The following is a 23,624-nucleotide window of genomic DNA, read 5'->3' as shown; positions in this document are numbered from 1 at the left end:
GGGATGATTTCTGCAGCTCGCTATACACCTCTTGTCCCATCCAGGATTGAAAGTCTTGTCTGGGATTGGTGTCTTTCTTTGTGGGATGGTGTCCCGTCCAGGATTAGTGGATAGTCATTCATGGGATGATGTCTCCCCCAGGATTTATGTACGTGCATGGGGTAGACTCCTGTCCATGGGGTTGTTTCCGTTGAGGTGTGAGATCGGGGACAATTTGTAGGCATGTAGAGGCTTTCTGTTTGCTGGTGGTTTTCCAGAGTCCATTGGTTCAGTCAGTGAGACAGGATGCACAATTGATTGGTTATTGTTGTAGTTGTGGCTATGGGTTGTCCGTCTTCTTGTGAAGAGGTCCTGTGCGAACTAGGTAAATGCTTTTTAGATGTCCTCTTCAATTAGGATGATATGTTCCTGGTCTTGCAGTGATAGGTGGATGTGCATAATAAGTCGGCAGCGAAGATCTTCATACAGGCAGCCGTGGTACATTGTGTCCCCACGTTTCACGCTGGCCACAGTAGCACAGAGGGCTGTCTGTGAGTCCGAAGCCTTGTAGTATATCCCTTATTGCCCCATTTCCAGTAAACAGATAGGAGGTAAGAAGACCCGGGGAGAGCCAAAGATAGTTGGGGTAAACCACTTGCATGTTGGGTATAAAATTATGTCTTTACAGTATGCTTTGAAATTGAAATCCCTGCCAGACCATCCCATGGACTCCCGTGTTTGAGCCACGTTGGGAAAAACACTAAACAGACTGTCAGTTATCCATCAGTATTTGTATCCAAAGGATACTCAGAGATTTGGACATTACATTAGACAATGTTGTCCCGTTCAACCTCATCCACCCTGGCATGCTCGTGTTCCCCTTTGCAACTTCTCCCTTAACAAATAGGGAAAGGATAGTACAACATCTGCTGTCTACTTGCAGATTTTTTCAGTTCACCGATCTGAACATTCTGATTTCTTGCCAGTTTACGCAGATGGTTCGAATCAGAAATGCTGTGGGATCTGCAACTGTTTTCCCAGGCACTGCGATATCTGAGCACATCTCCCACAAATGCAATGTATTCACTGTAGAACTGCACACAGTTGAGCTAACCTTGGATAATATACAAACAACCCACCATAAAAAAATATGTGATATATACCTACTCCTTCAGTTCATTGCAGGCTTTATCATCGATTAGGTTCAATCCTCAACCTGTCCTGTCCTGTCCCGTCCCGTCCCGTCCCGGATACAGCAGAAGTTATATTTCCTTTTGCAGTCCAAATTTGATGTTCATTTCTACTGGATCTCCAGCCACATTGGGATCTTAGGAAATGATTTGGCAGACAAATCAGTGACTTTTTTAACTCTTGCCTGTTAGTTCCCTTATACAGAATACAGGCAATTCGTATGTAAAGAACTGATTTCCCAGTGGCAACACTCATGGCATGTGCAAGTTGTTGTTGTTATTTGGTTTTTAGGAGCATTAGCAACTAAGGCCATATTGCTCCGGGGATATGCGGTGGTCATTCCCTGACCTTTCCACATCCTCCGTATTTGGTGGGCACAGACTCGAACCCTGGTCTAATCAAGAAGCATGTGCTACGCACTGCTGCTCCTGCCCACCTGGCTACGGAGGCACCTGTGCAAGTTGCAAGCAAGTTATATGAGATTATGTGTGCCTGCTACCATGTTACACGCCCTGGTCATGTTAAGAAGAGTTGGCCTGTGAATGGACTCCAATTTTCTCTTATTAACTACGGTGTAGGCCTTGTGAAATCACGCTCCAGAGGCGTAAGTGATTGCGGGAATGAATATGGCTTTATAAAAGAGAGCCAGCATGCTTGCATGCATTTTTTCAACCCCCAGTCTCGGCGTGTCACCCTAACCACCATTGCCGTGTGGGAGGAAGGATAGGTTTTTATTTATTGTTATTCCTTGGTGCTTTAGTTCAGTGACAAGTTTGACTGTAATGCCATGGATCTTGATCTGTGGTGGTCTTGTTGGTGCCAGGGAGCCTTTTAGCAAGTTGGATTGAGATTTTTTGGGTGATATTGTGAGGTCGTGGAGTCGTACCCAGTCCATAAGGTGGTGAGGGCGCGATTTGCATAGGTTTCAAGTTGAGCCCTTGAGTCAGCGGCCAGTATTAGTGACAGATCATCTGCATAGGCCTGAGTGCGGACCTCCCCAAGGTCCATACCCAGTAACTCATCCAGGACATAGATCCAGAGCAGCAGGCCAAGACCCAAGCCCTGGGAACAACCGCTAGATTTTCTTCTTCATTTGGCAATAAGGTGCCTGGACCACTACACTTCTATTTGTTAGGTAGTTTTTTATGCAGTTATAGAGATTGTTAGGGTTTTGCACTTGTCGCAGTCAGCCGAGGACGCACAGCCACCAAAGGATGTCGAATGCCCCAGCGGAGTCACCTTAGATAACTAGGAGGTATTTCTTGTCACAGTTGTTGGCTGCGTTGATGAGATTTTTCAGTACATCAACAGTTGATCTTCCTGGCTTGAAGCCATATTGATTCCGAGCAGGCATCTGCGCAGCACTGTAGTGGTTGTCTATTTTTTTTATGGAGTAAATGTTCAAACGCCTTACTCAGCACCGAGAGTAGGGCGATGGGCCTATACGAGTCAGGAAGTTCTTGAGGTTTAGGATTCTTCCAAATTAGACATACCTGCCGTCCGCCAGTCTGATGGGAACCACCCCCGTTGTGGGCAGTGGTTATAGAGGTTTAGAAGGAGGTGTGGGGTGTACTTTTTTCACAATTTCCCCTTCTGTCAGGTCAAGTCCGGGGGGTTTTCCGTTTCTTATCTTGTTGACTGCGAGATGGAGGTCAGTTATGATGAGAGGGTCCTCTGTCCGGGTGGAGTGGTAGCTTTCATTGTCCAGGTAAATCTGCTGTTGGTCAGGAAAATTTTGTTTGTCTAATAGTTTGAATAAGGTGTTGAGGATGTTACAAACTGAGTCACTCCAAGTGGTGGTTATTAGCCCTTGTGGGGTTCTCGTTGACTGTTTTACCTCACCTCTGGGGAGCTTGTTTGTTGTCACTTTATAAACAACTCCCTAGGGGTCAGTGTTTTCTATTGTTGAAACCAGGTGCTCCCAGGACTGCTTTTTGCGTTGCCTGATCATTGCTGTGTGATCATTCCTGGTTTCACGGTATTGTTGCTGCAGGTATTCAACTTCTGGAGGTGGCCAGGTCCTCCTTGCCATCTGGAAGGCACGTCGTTTCTGATTTACCTCTTGCATCAGTGCCTTAAGTTCTCTGGACAACCAGGGGGCAGCTCCTGGAAGGGGATTTCTTTTCCTTATGGCTTCATTAGCGCCATCACGATTGCATCTGTTGGTGCCAGTCAGGGTCTTGGGGGTTCTTAGCCAGTAATTGTTGCTCTTTTTCGGTTAGCATCTCCTTAAATAGGTTCCAATTTGCCTTTGTCCATGACATAGCGTTGGAGTCTCTGTCCTGCAGCCGGGGTACGGGTTGTTGTTCTGTTCTGTTCATGTTGAAAGTAATGACACGATTGTCGAAAGTGGTCCATTCCTCCCGCAAAGTCCAATTGGTGGTGTATAGCCTGCAAAGGGTCTGGTTGATATGGTGGCTTCCCAGAGGGTGCTGGAAAAGGTTAGCAGATTGTTGGGACAATTATGGACGACCAAGATTCTATTTATTATGAAGTCTTCTAGACGCTGGCCATTTCTTGCCACCCTGTGTTCCGGAGTTTCGCTGTGCCAGAACAGAAAGCGGCAATTTACGTCTGCACAGATTAGGATTTTTGCTCCTAGCTCAGTGAGAAGGTGTTGAAGGTACTGTATAGCTGGCAGGATATCCTCTCCTGGCCACCAGTATAGGGAAACTGTGTAGAAATCCCCTAGCATTGTAACTATGTGGGCGCACACCGCCCAGGCCGAGCAGAGAAGGGAAATTTTGTGGCCGTGAGGTTGGGGTTTTGCACAACTATGGCTGTCCGTGCCATCTCTCCTTCCACCTGGACCACCTTGTAGGATAGCCTTTTATTCCATTGGCAGGCATAGGGCTCCTGGATCAGGAGAATATCTATATTTTCTTCTTCGATCTTCTGTCCGATTTGGCCAGCTACTGCCTTAGCTCGCTGTGCGTTAATTTGGAAAAATTTAAGCCCAGTATTATTATAGTGTCTAGTCATAGTCCCCATATTCAGTTCTTTATTGCTGTGTGTTCTTTGCCTTAACATATATAGGGCATTTGTTGTCATGGATTGAGTGGTTGTGTGGTAATTTTAAGCTTCGGCAGTTTGCACAGATTGGGTCACTGGTTTTATTACAACATGTATCATAGCTATGATCCTTTGTCGCACAGTGGCTGCAGGTCTGCTCTGCCTGTGTACATATGTGCGTTGTATGGCCAAAGTGGCAACACTGAAACACTTGGTGACAGCCACGTGTTCCCTAAAACAGTGTGAGCCCCAATTTATATAAACTCTTGTATGATGAGTGAGTGCCTGCCAGGCTTGCAGCACAAATTCCACAACCCAGTTTGCGGCATTCCCAGTCCTGGATTTGGTCTGGTATTTTGGTGTGATGAGTTCCTCTGGCTTTCCATCCGGGAAGTACTGCTACAGGTTTTGGTTTCTTCTCTACAGATTTCTTCTCGGAGGGTAGTGTGATTGATGTCATTTTCAACGTCGAAGATTTTTATTGATGGTGGTTCAGCGACGAGTCCCATGGTTGGGATCTTGGCGTTGGTTAGGATCTTGTGAGCATCTTCCTTTGACTTGGTTTCAGTTATGACTCCAGTATTACGGGTCTTATGGATTGATTTTATCCTCGTACTTCTGAGGTCTTCTGAGAAGGTCGCTATGACCCCTTTCTTTACTTCTTCATTTGTGTTGGGTGCTTCAGGTGCAGCCGGCTTGAGCAACACTAGGTGCGGTTTTGGTAGGAGTGTTTTTCTCTTTTCGGGTTGTACCATATTTGGTGGTTTTGGATTGGTTTTCCTCAGCACTTCAGAATATGTTGGGATGCTCTTGCATTTGAGTGTCCTTGCTCTCTAGGTATGCCTCCAGTTTGGCTGCATTCCTTTCTGACTTGACATGCACGTTGTGAAGGACCGTCTCCAGTTTGGTCCATATGCCAACAATTTCTGCTCATAGAACAGCAGTAATTCTGCTTGTGGGTTCTTTTAGTTTGTTTTCTAATTCAACCCAGAGGGCCAGGAGCTGGTCCAGGAATGTACCTTCAGGGAAGGTGGGGGGTCTGTGTTTGGTGATTTCGGTTGTTTGGTAGCATCTTTGATATTCTCTTGTTGGATGCCCGCTTTTCCCTGGGTTTCACTCTGTGATCTCATCTTCTGCTCAGACTTTGGGACAGCGAAACCCTTAGTCTTCTTTTTGGTTGTTGGTATGACCATCTCACCATCTCCATTTTGTTCTATAGATTGTGGGTCATCATTGTGGTTTTAGGTGGTCTGTTGCCCATTATTTATTGGTCTTTCTTTTGAATTTGAAGTGGGTTCAGCTGAGTTTTCACATAAGTTGTCCATTGTTATTAGTTTGGTGTGATGTCAGATAATCGAGAAAGTTCATATTACAGAGATCTAAACTGCACAGTCTGAATGTGACTTTTTTTTTGCTTGCATTAGAAATCAACCACAAGTCTTTGGTATGTGGGACAGGTAGTTGAAAGGGTTTTACGGATACCACTAAGTTTCAGATGGTATTCTCTTCAGCTCTTAAGCGTGCTTAAGAGCTAAAGAGAATTCAAATCGACCCCTGGGAATTAGAATGCAAGACTTTTTAGCAGTACATAACTTTAATTATAGACAGAGTAGCACAAAAGCCAATTCACACTCCTCCACCATGGGATTCACATATCCCAGTATGCGACTTCTCCTTTCAGAAATGGAATAAAAAAGCGATATCTGCAACAATCTTCCAACAGTTACATGCAGTGCACAGAATTCAATTTCCTGACTATATTCCAATATACACAGATGGTTCGAAAACCATCTGTGTGTATAGTGGGAGCAGCAGCTGTATTCCCAGTTATTACTTTAATGCAACAGCTACCGAAAGAGTGCAGTGTATACACAGCAGAATTATACACAATAAAAATAGTCTTAACTCATGTACGAGATAAGCATAACATGAGAAGTGTAATATATACAGATTCCTTGAGTTCCTTACAAGCCAGCAAAACATAGGTACACCCAAACACTCAGTACTTTGGCACATACGGCAAATACTAACTGCACCAGAAATGAACACTTTCTGGTGTTCATTTCTGGTGCAGAAAAGGATACACTTTTCTTCTGGATCCCAGGACATACAGGGATTGCTGGAAATGAAGCAGCAGACAAGTCAGCAAAAGAAGCCATACTACAGATCAGAGAAGATATATCAATGCCGTATTCTGATTACAAGCTTGCAATATGGTGTATTGCCATGTGCAATGGCAGGAAACTTGGAATCAGCAAACTGTAAACAAATTATACCAAATAAAGCTGAATATTGAAAACTTGATTTCTATCAATCGAAGGTCGAGAAAAGAAGAAACAGCACTGATCAGGCTAAGAATCGGGCATACCCATATTATGCACTCGTTTTTGTTGCGCGCAGAGCAACCACGACGATGCCAGACTTGTGACACAGTCCAATCAGTTCAACACATATTAATAGACTATCCTACATATGCAAATGAACACAAACAAGCCTTCAAAGATATTTATAGGACACATGACTCCATTACCTTAACAGATCTCTTGAAAAATAGAGATGACTTCACAGATGTTTTCAACTTCCTTAAAGCTATTAATTTATACCACCTCCTCTAAAGAAGTGAATACAAGTAACAGACACACAATGATGTATGAATCAGGTTAAAAGGAAAATTTTAAATCCAAAGTAAACACCTCTGAAACACATCACACCATATGAACTGGCACATTATGACTTGGGTAGTCCATGCACCACAATACAAACAAAAAAACAAAAGCCAAGTAAATCGAAATTGAATTTATTTTTAATTATAGAAGAAACTATACTGAAACAGTATTTGATGAAAAAGGGAGGTATATTATTATTTAAAAGCTTGTTATAAAAAAAAAATGGAGTGTAGTGGTTATTGTCAAGTTTGTAGGACTTGGCAATAACTTTTTTTGATGTCTTGATAGACTTTTTTTTTTTTTTTTTTTTTTTATAACAAGTTTTTAAATAATAACAATATACCTCCCTTTATCATCAAATACTGTTTAACCCCTACTTCACTTCCACTTTCTACTATCTCTTAAACTTCTCTTAGTTCAGGCACCATGTGTACTTTTCATTTCCATTTTCACAGACACTATTTATTCTACAAACCACACATTATTTATATCCTTTTGCTTCCTCTACTGCTGCTCTGCACGTTTTGGAGCGTTGGACTATAACTTTTGTTATTTTTCTTTTTCTGTTTATTTTGCTACTTAACTGTTATATATTACTACTATATATATATATATATACACACAACCACTCACCAACGTAAGAGTTGCGTTCTGCGGAACGCTATGTAAGTCGGAATCTCCCTAAATAAGCATTTAGTGAAATTCCGCATTGGCAACTATGCATGCTGAATTTGATAGAAGCAAAAGATGAAAGATGTTTTATGAACATGTAAATATAATTATTCCTTTTTTTATCTCATGCACAGGAAAAATTACAAAAGTGTACAAAATTTCAAATTTCTAATTATAAAATTACAAAAAGAGAGAGGAGACAGGCATAATGTCAGCAGGTCTTGCCTTTCGAGCATCGTTGCCAGAATTAACTCTCCAGTTGATAAGCAGTCTGCTGCGGAAGTTGAGGGCTGTGGAATTTAGAAGGGGTTTTTCCCAACACATCACAAAATTTCTCTGCAGCTGCAGAATCGACACTGGCGACTTCACCGCATACTTTAATGTTTTGGAAACTAGCGTGATGCTTGAACCTATTAAACCACCCATTGCTTGCTACAAATTTGGCTTGGGGTTGCCGTACTTATCCTTAATATCTTCATAAATACTTGCTTTTGCCTGAATGGCCATTGGACTCGGGGGGGGGGGGGGGCACTCTCTTCTGAATCTGAATTTCCATCCATATTATTAATAGCTTTTCCATCTTCGATATAGCACCTAAACGCTGTTTTGTGATCACTGTTCATCTTAAATACATTGATCCTTTAACATGTTCTTTTATACATGCACTGCCCTTAACAGTATTCACTGTTAAAGCAGCAAGACTTAATTCCATGCAGGAGATGACAAACATTGTCCTGCTTCGTACTACTTAATTAATCATCTTCATTTCTAAATCAATTTTGTTTCGTTTCCTAGCACTTGCACTTTCCGTTGGTCCCTTTCCCTTCACCATTGTAATAAGTAAATGGGAATGAAGAGAAGATTCTGAAATTTTATTTGTTTATTATATGATCGAAAATTTCAGTGAAGAAGGTACTCATTTTACCATAATAACATAAAAACCCACACAATTCCAGGTATTATCACAAATGCAATAAGATCGATTTTACTACCCCTTTATAAGAAATAGATTGCGCTAACAGAAAAGCCCAATAAACTGGAAAGTGCAAATTGTTTTTATTGTTTTATGGTAGTGACCTCCAAAAATGTGTTTTAGAAAAATATCACAAAAGCGTTGAAAATTGATTCTTATAATCGGGAACATATGATAGCAATGAGAGTGTAGTGCAATTTCCATTATAAAAATGACCTTTTAGAGAGATAAATAGCTTAGTTATATAGAGAAAATTTCAACTTCTGAGGTCTTGGAATGAATCACCAAAAAAATAACAATCTGTTATTGGGTTCGCATTACGATATTTTCACGATACCTCCATTTATTCCTACGGGATGCAAAATACGTTTCCACGATTTTTTTAGGTTTGCACCGACTGCCAAAAACTTAACATAAATTCGAATTTCCTTAAGTAGAGGAAATTCGACTTATTACATAAGTCGGGGAGTGGCTGTATAAGTTTGTAGGTTTGAAAGTGGAATAGGTAAAGGTAAAGGGCTAACTGAACTTAAATTGTAATTATGGAGAACAAGGAAGGGACAGAAGTAATAAGAAGTAATTAGAAGTACTTAATGCTCCATATCCTATGATTTCAATGCTTTCTTCAAGGGCCAGCCTCCGAAAGAAAAGGAAAGAGCAGAAAGGCCTCTGTTTCTGAAGTGAAATATATGCAGCATATATTTCATTTCAGATAAGTGTTGAAATTTAAATTAATGGATATGTATATTTCATGGCGTTACCGACAGAGACAGAATACAAAGTGAAAGGTTAAAATGAAAGAGGATAACTACTGAGGTCAAATTGGTGTATTGACTGAGGAGAGAGAGAAAAGATCTGCACTGCAGTGGAAAGTTACGAAAAAGTTTCAAATAAGTCTGATATAAAGTATTTATGGTATTTGCTAGCAGCCCCATGTGTAAGAAATCGAAAAAAAGTAAGTTAAGGAAATAATTAAAATTAAAATACTAGCTACCGCCACGTGTCAGAAATTTCAAACTGTAAGTTAGAGAAAATAGTTGAAATAAAATAAAATTATGAATGTAATTTGGTTAGAAATTAAACAGAAGTATTAGTACATCCCAGGATAGAGGAGAATAATAAGCTAACAAAGTAGCTATAAATAGTTGCCAAACTTTGTTTAGGCAAGAAAAGTGTGATACAGCAGAAAAGGAGCATCTCGATATTGCATTCGGTAAACTAATGGCTCACAAGAACAGTAGGAAAGCGTAAAGAATACGGAAGAAGGCGGAAATAGATCATACTCAGGCAGTTCGTGGCTGCTATTCTCGTTCCTATAGTAGGACCCTGAACATAGTTCTGGGAGTATACTTCCAGTGTTTAAGTCAGTTATGTTTGGTATATAAAATAATAAAAATAAAAAATTTATTTTAAAAAAAAAAAATATATATATACAGTAAACCCCCGCTATTTGCGGGGGTTACGTTCCTGAGAAATGTCACGAATACCGAAAACGCGAATACTGAGTTATGGCTCCCATAGTAATAAAGGGGTTCCGTTCCAAAGTATGAAATATATAAGAAAAACTAGTCTAAAATTTTGTCTATGTATGTATTATATGTACCTTCATAATATTACTATGTACATAGACAGTACATAGTGAAATGCAAGCATATGGCATCGAAATGAAAATAAGAAACAATTTAATATTAAATGTAATATTTATTAGAAATTTCAAACAAATCTTTCAAACCTTGCCTTTGCTTGCTAGCAAAAAAAACATCCCGCCAGTGCTATCACCAGTTTTGCTAAAGTGTTGATAAAGGAGTTTTGCGTTTTCGTGAATGATGAGTGAACTTAACGGAATTTTATTTTGAGTTCGGTCTTCTATCCACAGATTTAAAGCTTTTCCATTTTTTCTAATTTAACATCACGAGTTACAGAGCAAATTTTTGAAACAATTAGCGCGTTTTCACGGACACTACAGCTGATTTTTTCTTCCGATTTTTTGATTGATCCGTTGACTCATTGATTTTATAATGTTTTGCCACTGAGGAGATACTTTCACCATTAGAAATTTTGTCTAATAACTCAATTTTATTCGTAGCCATATTTTTGTAGGGGTTAGAAAGAACTTGCCCACAATAAAGTCACTTTCTTCTGTTAACACACTCGAAAAAGTCAGTTTTACAGTGCAAAACGGTAGATTTATCATTTTTGTAAGCATATAAATTTATAAATTGATAAATTTATTCAATTTATAAACATATAAATTAAAAGCAAACGACGAAACCTTCCATGACAAACACATAACACATACTGAACAAGGATTAGCGAGAAACATCCACGCTCGCGATTTTGTCACCCCTCTCCCCCCACCCACTGAGCTGTTTTGACCGGGAAAGATCATTTTAGCCACACCCATGTTTTTTATGGCGGAAAATATTCACGGTGCTTTAAAATTCACATTTTTTTAGGTTTCATTTTATATTAAATCGGCGATCGCGAAACCGCGAATACAGATACCGCGAATAGCGGGGGTTTACTATATATATATATATATATATATACAGTAAACCCCCGCTATTTGCGTATTCACAGTGGCTGAGTAATATAAAATGAAACATGAAAAAATGTGAATTTTAAATCGCCATGAACATTTTCCGCCATAAAAAAACATGGCCATGGCTAAAATCATCTTTCACGGTTAAAACAGCGCTCAGTGGGTGGGGGGAGAGGGGTGAAAAAATTGCGAGTGAGGATGTTTCTCGCTGATCCTTGCTCAGTATGTGCTATGTGCTTGTCATGGAAGGTTTTACCATTTGCTTTTAATTTATATGCTTATAAATTGAATAAATTTATCAATTTATAAATTGATATGCTTACAAAAGTGAAAATCTACTGTTTTGCAGTGTGTTAGTGAAAACAGACTTTTTCGAGTGTGTTAATGGAAGAAAGTGACTTTATTGTGGACAAGTTCTTTTCTAACCCCTACAAAAATATGGCTACGAATAACAAGGGAATTTTGAAAACATCAAAGAAGGTGATGACATTAGCTAGTAAAATTCAGTTATTAGACATTTTCTAATGGTGAACATGTCTCGTCAATTGCAAAACATAAAATCAATAAATCAACAGTACAATCAATCAAGAAATCGGAAGAAAAAATCTGCCCAGTGTCCATGAAAACGCACTAATTGCTTCAAAAATTTGCTCTGTAACTCGTGATGTTAAATTAGAAAAAATGGAAAAGGCTTTAAATCTGTGGATAGAAGACCGGACTCAAAATAAAATTCCGTTAAGTTCACTCATCATTCGTGAAAAGGCAAAACACCTTTATCAACACTTTAGCGAAACTGGTGATAGCAATGGCAGGATAAGTTTTTTTTAGCTATAGCCAAGGTAGTAGATTGAAAGATTTGTTTGAAATTTCTAATAAATATTACATTTAATATTAAATTGTTTCTTATTTTCATTTCGATGCGAAATGCTTGCATTTCACTATGTACTGTCTATGCACATAGTCATATTGTGAAGGTACATATAATACATACATAGAAAAAATTTTAGACTAGTTTTTCTTATATATTTCATTGGAACGGAACCCCTTTATTACTATGGGAGCCATAACTCAGTATTCGCGTTTTCGGTATTCGTGACATTTCTCAGGAACGTAACCCCCGCAAATAGCGGGGGTTTACTATATATATATAAATACTCCTTAGTCAGTTAGTTGGTGGATTCAAGTTTTCTAAGTTGTAGCAATACCCTTCACGAGTTGGAACCCCAATCAGGGAGAAATAAATAATAATAATAATAATAAAAAGGGCATGATGACACTCAGTGGTTAAGACACTGGACTACCGGCCTGATGGACCAGGTTTGAAACCCTCCTTGGTGGAAGGGAACACCGCTCTATTATTCTGGGAGACCTATATAAAAAAAAAAACATCGTGAAAGTTACTCCATTGGACTTAGCTTCCCCAAAGTCGGAGTGACGGCTGAGGCAGATAGTGGCGCCATCTGGTATCACTCACAAAAACTTAAAAAAAAAAAAAAACACTTAACATAAGCCGAAACTAAACAAGTCCACCTCCATAGATGGATGATGTCACAGAGAACATACTGCATCGAGTGTGTCGCAGGATAAAGTCACTCACGTTCAGGCCTTAGGCAGACGGGTCATTTCGAAAAGTTGGAGACTGTCTCCCAAGCAAGACAGTGGAGAAAGTGGCGCTGTCCCCCATTTGGCCACCACAAGAGGAGGGTAAGACCATCCAGTCCCATCAACTGGAAGTGCTTCCTACGCAACTGCGCTAGTGACCACCCAGGAAGAAAGAAGATGCCAACACACTAAGTGGAGCGTCGAAATGAATACATACATCATGCGAGCATACTATGAAATAACCAGTCTAGAGACCGATACGAAATTATACAGGTCGCAACTACATACCAAGTGGTTGAAACGATTCCCAGATATTCAAGTTACCAAACAGCGATTAGTGGACCAAAGAAGGACCATCATCACAAAGAACCTAATTGCTCCTGCTATCTTGGATGCCATAATTGCCCTTAATGCCATACGGCTCCAAGTATATGATACCAAAATTATTCTTGCATCCAATTCATTCGTAGCCATCATAGTATCCAATAACATTTGTCAGACAAGACTTCCCCTTAACAAACCCATGCTTGTGTCTGAAATATAACTGCAGTCTTGTCTAGATGATCCTGCCTTGATTCCTTAACCAGTCACTCCATTATTTTCCCTGGAACAGAAGTTAGACTAACAGCTCTGTAATTAACCATGTCAACCTTTGATCCCCCTTTGTGAATTGGGGACACATTCTTATTTCCTTTGCTGCCTCCTTTAATATAACTGGATAGGTCCCATTTACCCCAGCTGCCTTCCTTATGTTTAACTTCAACAATTTCTCCTCCACTTTGCTCTCAGTTATTATAAAATCACTTAGCTCCCTGCTAGAGTTTGATAAACATCTGGCATTCCCCTCCTTGATTAATTCCTCATGTGTGAATGTAGATGCAAAATACTCATTCAATTTATCAGCTACCTGAGCATGATCATCAATAGTCAAATCAGTGAACTAATCTGATTCCTCCCTTTCCTTCTAGAGTTTACATAAGTAAAGAACTCTTTTCTGTTTTTCTTTGCATCCTTTGCCAAAGATTTCTCATAATCTGCCTTCGCTTGCCTAACCTCCTTTGCGACTTGATTACCGACTAGTTTATATCTCCCGTAGGCTTCTGTATCATCTGATAATTTATATGCATCCCATGCATTTTTCTTCTCTGCCACAAGCTGCGTTAATTCATATCATATCCATTTAGGCCTAAACCTTGAACAGTTAGTTGGTATGAAAAGCCCTTTACCCTGCAAGATTAAGCCCCTGAAGGCTTCTCACTTATAATTCACCTTTGGGAATATATCATCAGTTGATCCCACTGTATTGAATTTAAAAACTCTTTGGGACCACTGTAGTCACCTTTACGAAAGCAAAAAGCCTTCCCCTTACCCCTGATGATAGTTACATCTTTAAGTAAATCCCACATTAGTACACTGCCACCTAGTGGTTTCTTTATCTGCAGATTTTTAATGCATGAAGAATAACTGCTGATAATCAGATCAATAGTATTACTCTCTCTGTTGCCTCTTGAACATGTTGCTGTTGTAAACAGGCATCCAATAAATCCACAAAAGTTTTGCTAGTATGTGAGTGACCAACCCACAAGCTCCAGTCAATATCTGGAAAGTTAAACTCCCACATTATAAGACATTCTGATTTACTGGCCCACTCTATTTCTCTGCACAATTGCTCATTATACTCATCAGATTCATTGGGCATATAACTATAACACACACCGACTCTCATTTTCCCTTTTCTGGTGCTTATGTAACACCATGCTGACTGAACCTTGCATTGTCCACCAATGTCAATTGGATGCGCTTCCTTAGATTTCGTGTTTCTTAACTAAAAGCATAATTCCTCCTCCCTTCCTGTCCTCTCTATACTTTCTGTACACATTGTAATCCCCAAATTCCAATTCTGCACTGCTTATATTCATGTAGCACCACGTCTCTGATATCCCAACAATATCTGGCCCTGGGTGCCAGGCGAATCTTGAGGCCAAGTGATCTTCCCTGCGACTTCTACTGCGATTATATTAGAGAGATAAGCTTTTCACTTTGAGTTCACACGTTTTTTCTTCCATTATTCAAATACATAATAAGAGTTCTCTTTCTTAAAGCATGAGGAAGAAGTTTCAGAAAGGAAAATAACCTTTCTTAATTTTTCTGTGTACTAACCTTCTATTTTACTCGCTTGGTCACTTGGTGGCACTACTCCTGCCTCCCCCATGGTGGGGCTGGAACTGGGTGAAAAGACATCACCCAGGACTAAAAGGAGTTGAAAATGGACCAAAAAACTAACAACACAAGATTGGAGAAAGTTAACTCCAATAACTGTGATGACTTCAGCTGAACATGTCTCAGGCTAAAAGAATGAAAATAAACAGCTCTCAGCCTACTATCCCTTTTTTTTGGTGATACATTTGTTATCATCAAAACCCGTTGGGAAATTATCCCCTTTCTTAGTTCAGAAGGCTATAGAGTCCATGGTTGGATCACCAAAAATGATAAAACGATTACAATCAGGTGATCTCTTAGTAGAAACCCTCACTAAGTCATCAATCGGAAAAATTGCTAATAACGAAAACTTTTGCAGGACTACTAGTTGAAATTACCCCACATAATTCCCTGAATACATCGAAAGGTGTTATTACCGAATGGGACCTTTTGACTGTTTCAGAGGAAGAACTACTGCGCAAGCTAACAGAACAACAAGTGATACATGTTAGGAGGATAGTGATGAAGAAAGACGGAATTCTCATTCCAACCCGATCAGTAATTCTCACCTTTAACAATCCTTCTCTTCCCCATTCAGTTAAAGCAGGATATTTAAATTGCAAAATCCGACTTGCTTCCGGACACTCTCAGGCGACATGTCGCAATGATCCCATCTGTCCACTCTGTGGATCAAAAGACCACAATCAAGCAAACTGCGTATCTGCTACACCACTCTGTCCCAATTGTCACGAAAATCATCCTGCTTTTTCGAAGACATGAGAAATGTGGGTATTGGGAAAGCAAATTCAAAAATAGAAAGTAGAAAATAAAGTGTCTTATCTGGAAGCAAGAAAACAGATGTTTCTATCTGTCTATCTGTTGGATTCCCAGTCATGCTGGAATTCTAGGAAATAATCATGCAGACCAAGCCGCAAAAATTCCAGATCTTAATAAACAAGATAACTTTCAGTTTGTACCATTTACAGATTATAGGGATGTATTTCGTACCAAATATACTTCCATCTGGAAACAACTTTGGAGGGACCAATCCTGCAATAAACTTCGCAGAATAAAAGAAGATCTATATTCGTGGCGTTCTAGCTCACGTACAAATAGACAGGAGGAAGTTATATTAACAAAACTGCGCATTGGGCATACCTTCCTCACTCACAAACATTTACTTTTAAGAGAAGATCCCCCGCTCTGTTCTGTCTGTCAGATACAGCTTACAGTAAGGCACATCCTGATTGATTGTCCAAATTATTCAGCTGTTCGTACCACATCCTTCCAATCATTAGCAAGCTTGCAAGCTCCTCTAACCCTCTCTCATGTACTTGGTGACAAAGCAAACCTAAGTTAGCTCTTTATATATATTAAACATCTAGGAATAATAAATACACTCTGATATATCCATCCTAAATCATTAAAATGAACGTAATGACGCCGACAGACACATATTGGCCACAGTTGACCTTGTGTCGTGAAACTTTCATACCAACAACAACAATAACAACCAACAATATCCACTTTTGATGTCTTGACTAGCACTTCAAATTCGTTAAATTTATTTACTATACTCCTAGCATTGGTGTACATGCAAGTATGCATACGCCTATTCTTACTCTTAGTTACCCTAACACAACCCATGTATTTACTTGTTCCATGATGACTCCCAGCAACCCGTGAAATCATGAGTACCTCCCTTTGCAAGCTGTTGCTCATTCCAATAGTAGAAGTGCAAGAATCACTTTCATCTCTGCCTGTGGCTATCTTTAATCTATTAGTCTGTGAATCCCCTCAAGCTAGCAGTTTTCTGAACCACCTAACACTGCCACAATAGTATCAGCAAATATTTTTGCATCCTTTCTATTTAAGTGTATCCCATCCCTGTAGAAACAATCTACCGTGTTAACAAGCACTGACTACACTGAGAAAAATTCTACTTCTTGAGCCTTGCACAATCTGTCCAGGGCCAAATTGATTGATAAGGTTCTCATCATATACTTCCTCCTATCATGTCTGTGCAGAATTGCAGAAACTTTCAAATTTAACCGTAACTTGTGACTTTTTTTCAACATTGACTTGTACTTATTAAGTAAGTCTGCAGACCTCCTACTCTTAATGTCATTAGTGCCGACGTGTGCAACAATATCAAACTCTGTGCCCTTAAACGATGATATCAACTCTACAACATCATCAACTTTTGAACCTGGCAGCATACCCTGATCCTATTTCACCTATATCCATTTTGCACAATATATTTTCTGTCTCCTTACAATAGAGTCACCGACAATAACCAGTTCCCGTGGGACGAGCACATTCTGCCCTGAAGGTTGCCATTATATTGCCTGATGATCAACTGCAGGCTCTGTCATTGATGTGGACAGCTGAGAACTTAATGGGTCCCCCAATTTAAGTCCTTCAAGGGCATCTACCCTGTCCTTCAAGCTCTCATAAAGCCCATAACAATGCTGAATTGGCACCTAACTTGTTCACATTGCTTACATCGAGCACACACAGACATATCCCCCTTACCAACACCATGTCCCATCCCAGAAAGATCTGCAAACATTTCACAAGTTGCACATTTATTTAAGCTGTGATGCGTTTGGGGATTTGTCCCCCCTTCGGTTCTCCCCCGAGCCACTGCACTCCCGTTTCTTTGTGCACGTTGCTTTGCTGCTCTAGTCTGGGGCATGATTTCAGTTTAAATGTGATTTAATTAATTAACAGTGAAAATTAATAAGGTTAATAAATTTAATTGATTAATTTACTATACTATACTTACCTAATGCAGTAATATGTATTCCGCTATATAGTTTTACGTTATACCTTACCTCTCAAATTCGAGATATAGGTTACTGTACAAGCTGGAGTACATTTGAATCACTAGTAAGATTCTAAGATGGATTGCAGGGTGACTGAATGATAGGAGGCAGAGAGTTGTGTTTAATGTTCATTCTTCAGATTGGGCTAATGTATGAAGTGAGGTTTCGAGGATTGGTACTGAGATCTGCTGTTTTTGATTTTTCTGGATTACACTAATGAAGGAATACAGGGTGTGATTTAAAAATTTGCAGATAATATGAATGATAAGTTAGTTGATGAACAGTGTTAGGCAGAGCTTCTTACTTTGACAGTTTTGCTGTATTATGTTCTAATGCAGCAAAATGGAATATCCTGAATTTGGAGAATAGCAACCCCAAATTAACTGATATTATTGGTGGTTATGAAATAAAAAACATAGTAGAGGAAGAAAAGGATTTGGGAGTTATAATACAGTTGGACATGCACAAAGTTCTAGCATTATGGACAGGTGTCCTATCAGCAATTTATTGAACGTTTGCTTCTATAGATAGGGAGGTTGTCATCCCACTCAATAAGGCAAGTGTTAAACTTTCATGGCCAGGAAATTGCCTTTCTCTTAAAATAGTTGAAAACTGCTGGAACAAAACAGGTAATATTGCAAGAAATAAACCACAACACTCCAAGAAATTCAGGAAGTCTTGACTATTACAGGGCACATGATCTATCAACAGATTACATTCAGAATCAATACCAAGTAAACTGTGAAATTGAAAATTATCTTAATTTTATTATATCTTAAACTGTCTTTAATTTTTGATATCATTGTGATTTATTTGAATTTTTTTCATGATTGTTTCCTTTTGTTTTAATTCCAAAAAAAGAAGTTTTCTATTAATTAATTAAGCAAAATAAGTGAGAAAAAGTATATTATATTATACTTCTATATAAATATATGGCTTCATATCTTCCTGTATACAAGAGTTAATGAAACCACAGTGATGTGGTGTCCTAAAATCTATGAAATATATAGGTAACTATTTCTATTTATATTTTCTTCTTCTTTCAGGAAAGGAAGTCAAAATTAGCATCTTATCATATGTTTGGAATCACTACATTAGAACATATATTAATCCAGGAATGAGAAGCTATGAAATGAATGTGTGCCTAATGGCTCTTTCTGATCTTCCATGGAATGAATTTTATCCCACATCTGAAGTTATTCAGGATATGGCAAAGGTATGAATTTTAAAAGTATAAAATACAGTTGATGCTATTTGATTAATGTTGTCAACTGTATCATATATAATTAAAAGAATAAAACATATCCAAATGCCCAATATTGTTAAAGGTGTATGGGTACCCCATCCTAGGATTTGGGAAAATGAAGAACCATACCCTACCATCCACTTGTAGGAGTAGGAATGAAAGAAACTCTATTCATGCTAGAAGTAAGCAGATCAAAAGAACACACCAGATAGCCGAGGAGTTGAGTTTAGCAACTTCAGTAGGGATTTCTCCTAGGATGCTATATTAGCAAATCTGTTCATGCCATTTCAACCAAACTGCAGGACTTTGGATTAGTGGTGGCTGTCATAATCAGCAAATGGAAATGCACATAATCAGCACTAAACTCTGGTAACATTCAGATAGACCATAAGTTGATAGAAAGAGACCAGAGAACATGCAGAAGATTGGTACATAGATTCTGTCAATTTTCATCAAATACTGTCAACCAGAAGCTGCAGTAACTGATATTAGTATGATGATGCTTAGAAAACTTCAGCTTTGGAGTTTGCAGAAGAACTGCCACACACAAACCTATCATCACAGCACCCATTCATAATTGATTCCTGCAGTGGTAGAAAACAGTGTAGTAGTAGTAGCAGCAGTGGCATTTGATGCAAGAAAGCAAGTGTATTAGCTTATGCAGCAAAAGCCAAAAAAAAAAAAAAAAAAAATCACACCATTCCCTCCAAATGCCTGTCCAGTTCCTCCTTAAATTTATTCAACCTATCAACTTCCACAACGACAGATGGAAGTTTGTTCCAGCAATTAACCACCCGCTGGCTAAAGGCAAATTTCCGCACATCTAATCAACATCTGTCTTTTCTTAATTTAAATTTATGTTCCCTTAAGTTCGTAATCTGAACAAGTGGAAGGATCCCATCAGAATTCAGCGTGCTCAACCCATTCAAGGCCTTATACATCTCAATCAGATCACTGCACAGGTGCCTAGTCTCCAGCCACTGCAATTTGCAGAACTTAAGCCTCTCTTGGTAAGAGGATCCCTTCATTCCCCTCACCAATCTTGTTGCCCTTCTCTGTACACGCTCAAGTAAATCTACAACCTTCCTAAAATGAGGCCTCCAGACCTGTACGCAGTACTCAAGGCGTGGCCTGACCATTGCCTTATACAGAGGGATAATCACCTCCTTTTCCCTGCTAGCAAAATTCCTATATATCATTGACAAAACCCCATGACCTGCCCTGGCAGCCTGTCTGCATTGCTCAGAAAACTTCATATCTGCCTGCACAATTACTCCCAGGTCTTTTTCATTTTCTACCACCTTAAGTGTAGTACCACACAGTTGGTACATTTCTCTGGGGTTACTTCTACCCATATGCAGTACTTTGCATTTGTCAAGGTTAAACTTCAGTTGCCACTTCTTAGCCCATCTGCCCAAATTATCTAGATCCTGTTGCAGTAGCACACAGCCATTACTGTCATTAACAACCCTGCCAACCTTTGCATCATCTGCAAACTTCGACATTAAGCCTGATATACCTTCATCAATATCATTGATAAATATACAAAACAACAGTGGACCTAATACCGAACCCTGTGGGACTCCACTAATAACATTAGTCCAAGAAGAGCAGCACCCATTGATTACCACCCTCTGTCTTCTCCCACTTAACCATCCTTTTATCCATTGTAACAACTTACCCTTAATACCATTCTGCTCCAATTTGTACAATTGTCTTCCATGTGCAACAGCATCAAAAGCTTTCCTGAAATCCAAATATATGATATCAAAATTATTTTTTGCATCCAGTTCCTTTCTAACCACATCATAATATCCTATCAAATTTGTCAGACAAGACTTTCCCTTGACAAACCCATGCTGTGTCTGAATTATTGCTGCAGTCTTGTCTAGATGATCCTGCAATGCATCTTTAACCAGTAACTCCATTATTTTACCCGGAACAGAAGTTAAACTAACTGGTCTGTAATTACTCGTGTCACCCTTCGATCCCCCTTTGTGAATTGGGGATACATTTGCACATCTCCAATCCATGGGAACCTCTCCTGAGTCCAAGGATGCTCTCATAATTATGGCTAAGGGTTTGCTTAGTTGCTTTGCCGCCTCCTTTAATATAACTGGATAGATCCCATCCACCCCAGGTGCTTTTCTTATGTTTAACTTCAACAATTTCTCCTCCACTTTGCTTTCAGTTATTACAAAATCATTAAGTATCCTGCTACAATTTGATAACCTTCTGCCAATGTCAAACCTTAATAATTCCTCATGTGTGAATGTAGATGCAAAATACTCATTCAGTTTGTTTGCTATCTGAGCAGGATCATCAACAGTCGAACCATCGATGTCAAGTGGACCAATCAGATTCATCCCCTTCCTTTTAGAGTTTATATAAGTAAAGAAATCCTTGCTGTTTTTCTTAGCATCCTTTGCCAAAGATTTCTCGTAATCTGCCTTCGCCTACCTAACCTCCTTTGTCACATGATTACAGACTAGCTTATATCTGCCATAGGCTTCCGAGTCGCTGAAAAAGATTTGTTTTCTTTCCCCTCTTTCATATAAATACCTCTGGTTTCCCCCACCTTAATTTGCCCTGACCTGTTCTGAGATCATAGGTCAATAATGCTGGGCAAAGAACTTCATTTGGGGACTGTCAACTTTGGGAATTACCACCACTAAAAATGAAATATTGTGAAAGGAAAGGAAATCCTATGTTTTTGTAAGGCAGTTTCTTTTGTTTTAAAATCGCGCCATTGAACATAAATCGATACACTCATACGCGGAATTTTAGAATGACATTCATTGGGTTTATTAGTTTCGATCTCGTAAGGAATTACGTCTCATGTTCTAATTTCTCACACTCTTCTGTCAAAGTCGCAATCTGCTCTTTTCGCTCATGAGCAATTAAGCATACGCTCACTGGACTGCCCGTTGCCGTTGGGGAGAGGGGTGACTGATGCCATTTGATTGCTCTGGGCACTAAACGCAGTGTATTGTTTCCGCCATAACTTCCCCCTAGGGAGGCGACAGACTGCCGTTACGAAACTGAAAGTTAAACGGAGTTCATTCTATCAGATTAATTGTATAGACCGTGGAAAAAGTATAGGACACTTTAAAGAATAAATGCTTCTTAAAAACAGGTGAAAGGGATAAAAAATGATAGCATTATTTAACACTTTAACAATTGACCAAACCTTGAAGTTTCATAGAGGTGTTGTTAACATTTTGGTTGTTTCTTGTACTTTTGCCTTGGACCATTAGCCATTGCTCTGTATCGGTGACTGTAATGTTGTACATTAACATTCCTGCCGACCGGGCTAGCCAGGTGGGTAAAGTGCCTGCCTGGCAACCCAAGGTCGCGGGTTCGAATCCCACCTCGGGCTTGGATCACAATAAAATGCAAAAACCTTGGTAGGTGCATTATGGCCGATGCGCCAACAACTAACAAAAAAAAATAACAATAATAATAAACAAATAACATTAACATTCCAAACTACGAGAGCAGTATTTGTGGAAGGGAACTTTTCTCTTTCAATATGACAGTACATCATGTCATACTTTTGAAAACGAAATGCACAAGGCATAATCCTTACGGGTTTTGTTAATTAACTATATAATATTGGTGTACATACACCATAGTTAACCCATAAATTTGAACTACGTATGTAGTGTAAAAGGCATCATTTTAATAGTATCTCATATTGTGGGTGCCTTCACAATGAGATAGCTGGTATTGCACTACTTCAAATAAATAACGTTTCTCTAGTAGAGAAGACTACTGTTATTTATTTTCAGAGGATACCACCACCCAGACGATCGTTTTGAAGCTAGTGTGAATCTAATGTGAAAAAAAACCCATTGGACCAGATCTATTAAACCAAACAAACAAATGAATTATAAAATCCAAACCTAAATCATGAAAAATCTTAATTCAGACGATCGTTTCAAAGCTATTTGTGAATTTAATGTGAAAAATAACCCATTGGACCAGATCTATTAAGCCAAACAAATGAGTTATAAAATTCAAACCTATATCATGGAACTGTTTTGATGAGAGCCTAAGTGATCTAGATTTTTATCAATAAAACTGAATTTTGTAATAAACAAAAAAAAAAAAAACCCATCTGCTTTTTTTTTCCAAATAACTAAAACCAGTACTTTAGATGAACCTCATCTCCAACCAAACTGCACAGAAAAGGAAACTTATCAGACCCTAAACGCCATTTTTCCAACTGTAAAAACCTTTGCATGGAAGCAGACATTGTTTGTTTCAAGTCCCAAAGAGATCCCCCTAAAGGTTCCAAACCTTTTCCGTTTTCGAAGCTTCCACACATGATATTTTGCCTCTGTAATTAAAAATATCGTGAACATTTTTTTCTTGCCCAAGGGATGATTGAATTGCAAGTAAATTACCTCCTCCAGTGTGAACTGTCTTACCCTCAAAAATCTACAGATTCTCTTCCAAACTTCCAGCACGAATCGATAGTAATAAAATAAATGGTACACTGTTTCAATTTTGGTACAAAATTGGCATAATCTGTTGGCTGTCTGACTAAATCTATACGTGATAACGAACCCTCCACGAAAAATCAATACGCAATGGGTAGTTTCCGCCAATTCTTAGATTTTTAAAAAACAACTGTGCATTATGGTTTACTAAATGTGGCTTTTCTGGATTTTCTGAGTTAAACAGTGTCCGGTAGAGTCGTTTTAAACCA

At 39.1% G+C, this 23,624-nt stretch overlaps 1 protein-coding gene across 1 annotated transcript in view; it reads left to right on the top strand.

Moving 5' to 3' along the window:
- Epg5 (ectopic P-granules autophagy protein 5) overlaps nucleotides 1-23,624 on the top strand; it is a 1,526,775-nt gene that overhangs the window by 1,216,297 nt on the left and 286,854 nt on the right. Inside the window, exon 38 of the mRNA XM_090380318.1 lies at nucleotides 18,711-18,880. Within this exon, the coding sequence (XP_090236444.1) occupies nucleotides 18,711-18,880 (170 nt within the window). The remainder of the gene's footprint in view (nucleotides 1-18,710; nucleotides 18,881-23,624) is intronic.

This window comes from Mastigoproctus giganteus, chromosome 8 (assembly GCF_048544385.1).
Source record: "Mastigoproctus giganteus isolate SK-2022 chromosome 8, ASM4854438v1, whole genome shotgun sequence".
Classification (NCBI taxonomy): domain Eukaryota; kingdom Metazoa; phylum Arthropoda; class Arachnida; order Uropygi; family Thelyphonidae; genus Mastigoproctus; species Mastigoproctus giganteus.
This window is presented reverse-complemented; position numbering and strand designations above follow the sequence as displayed.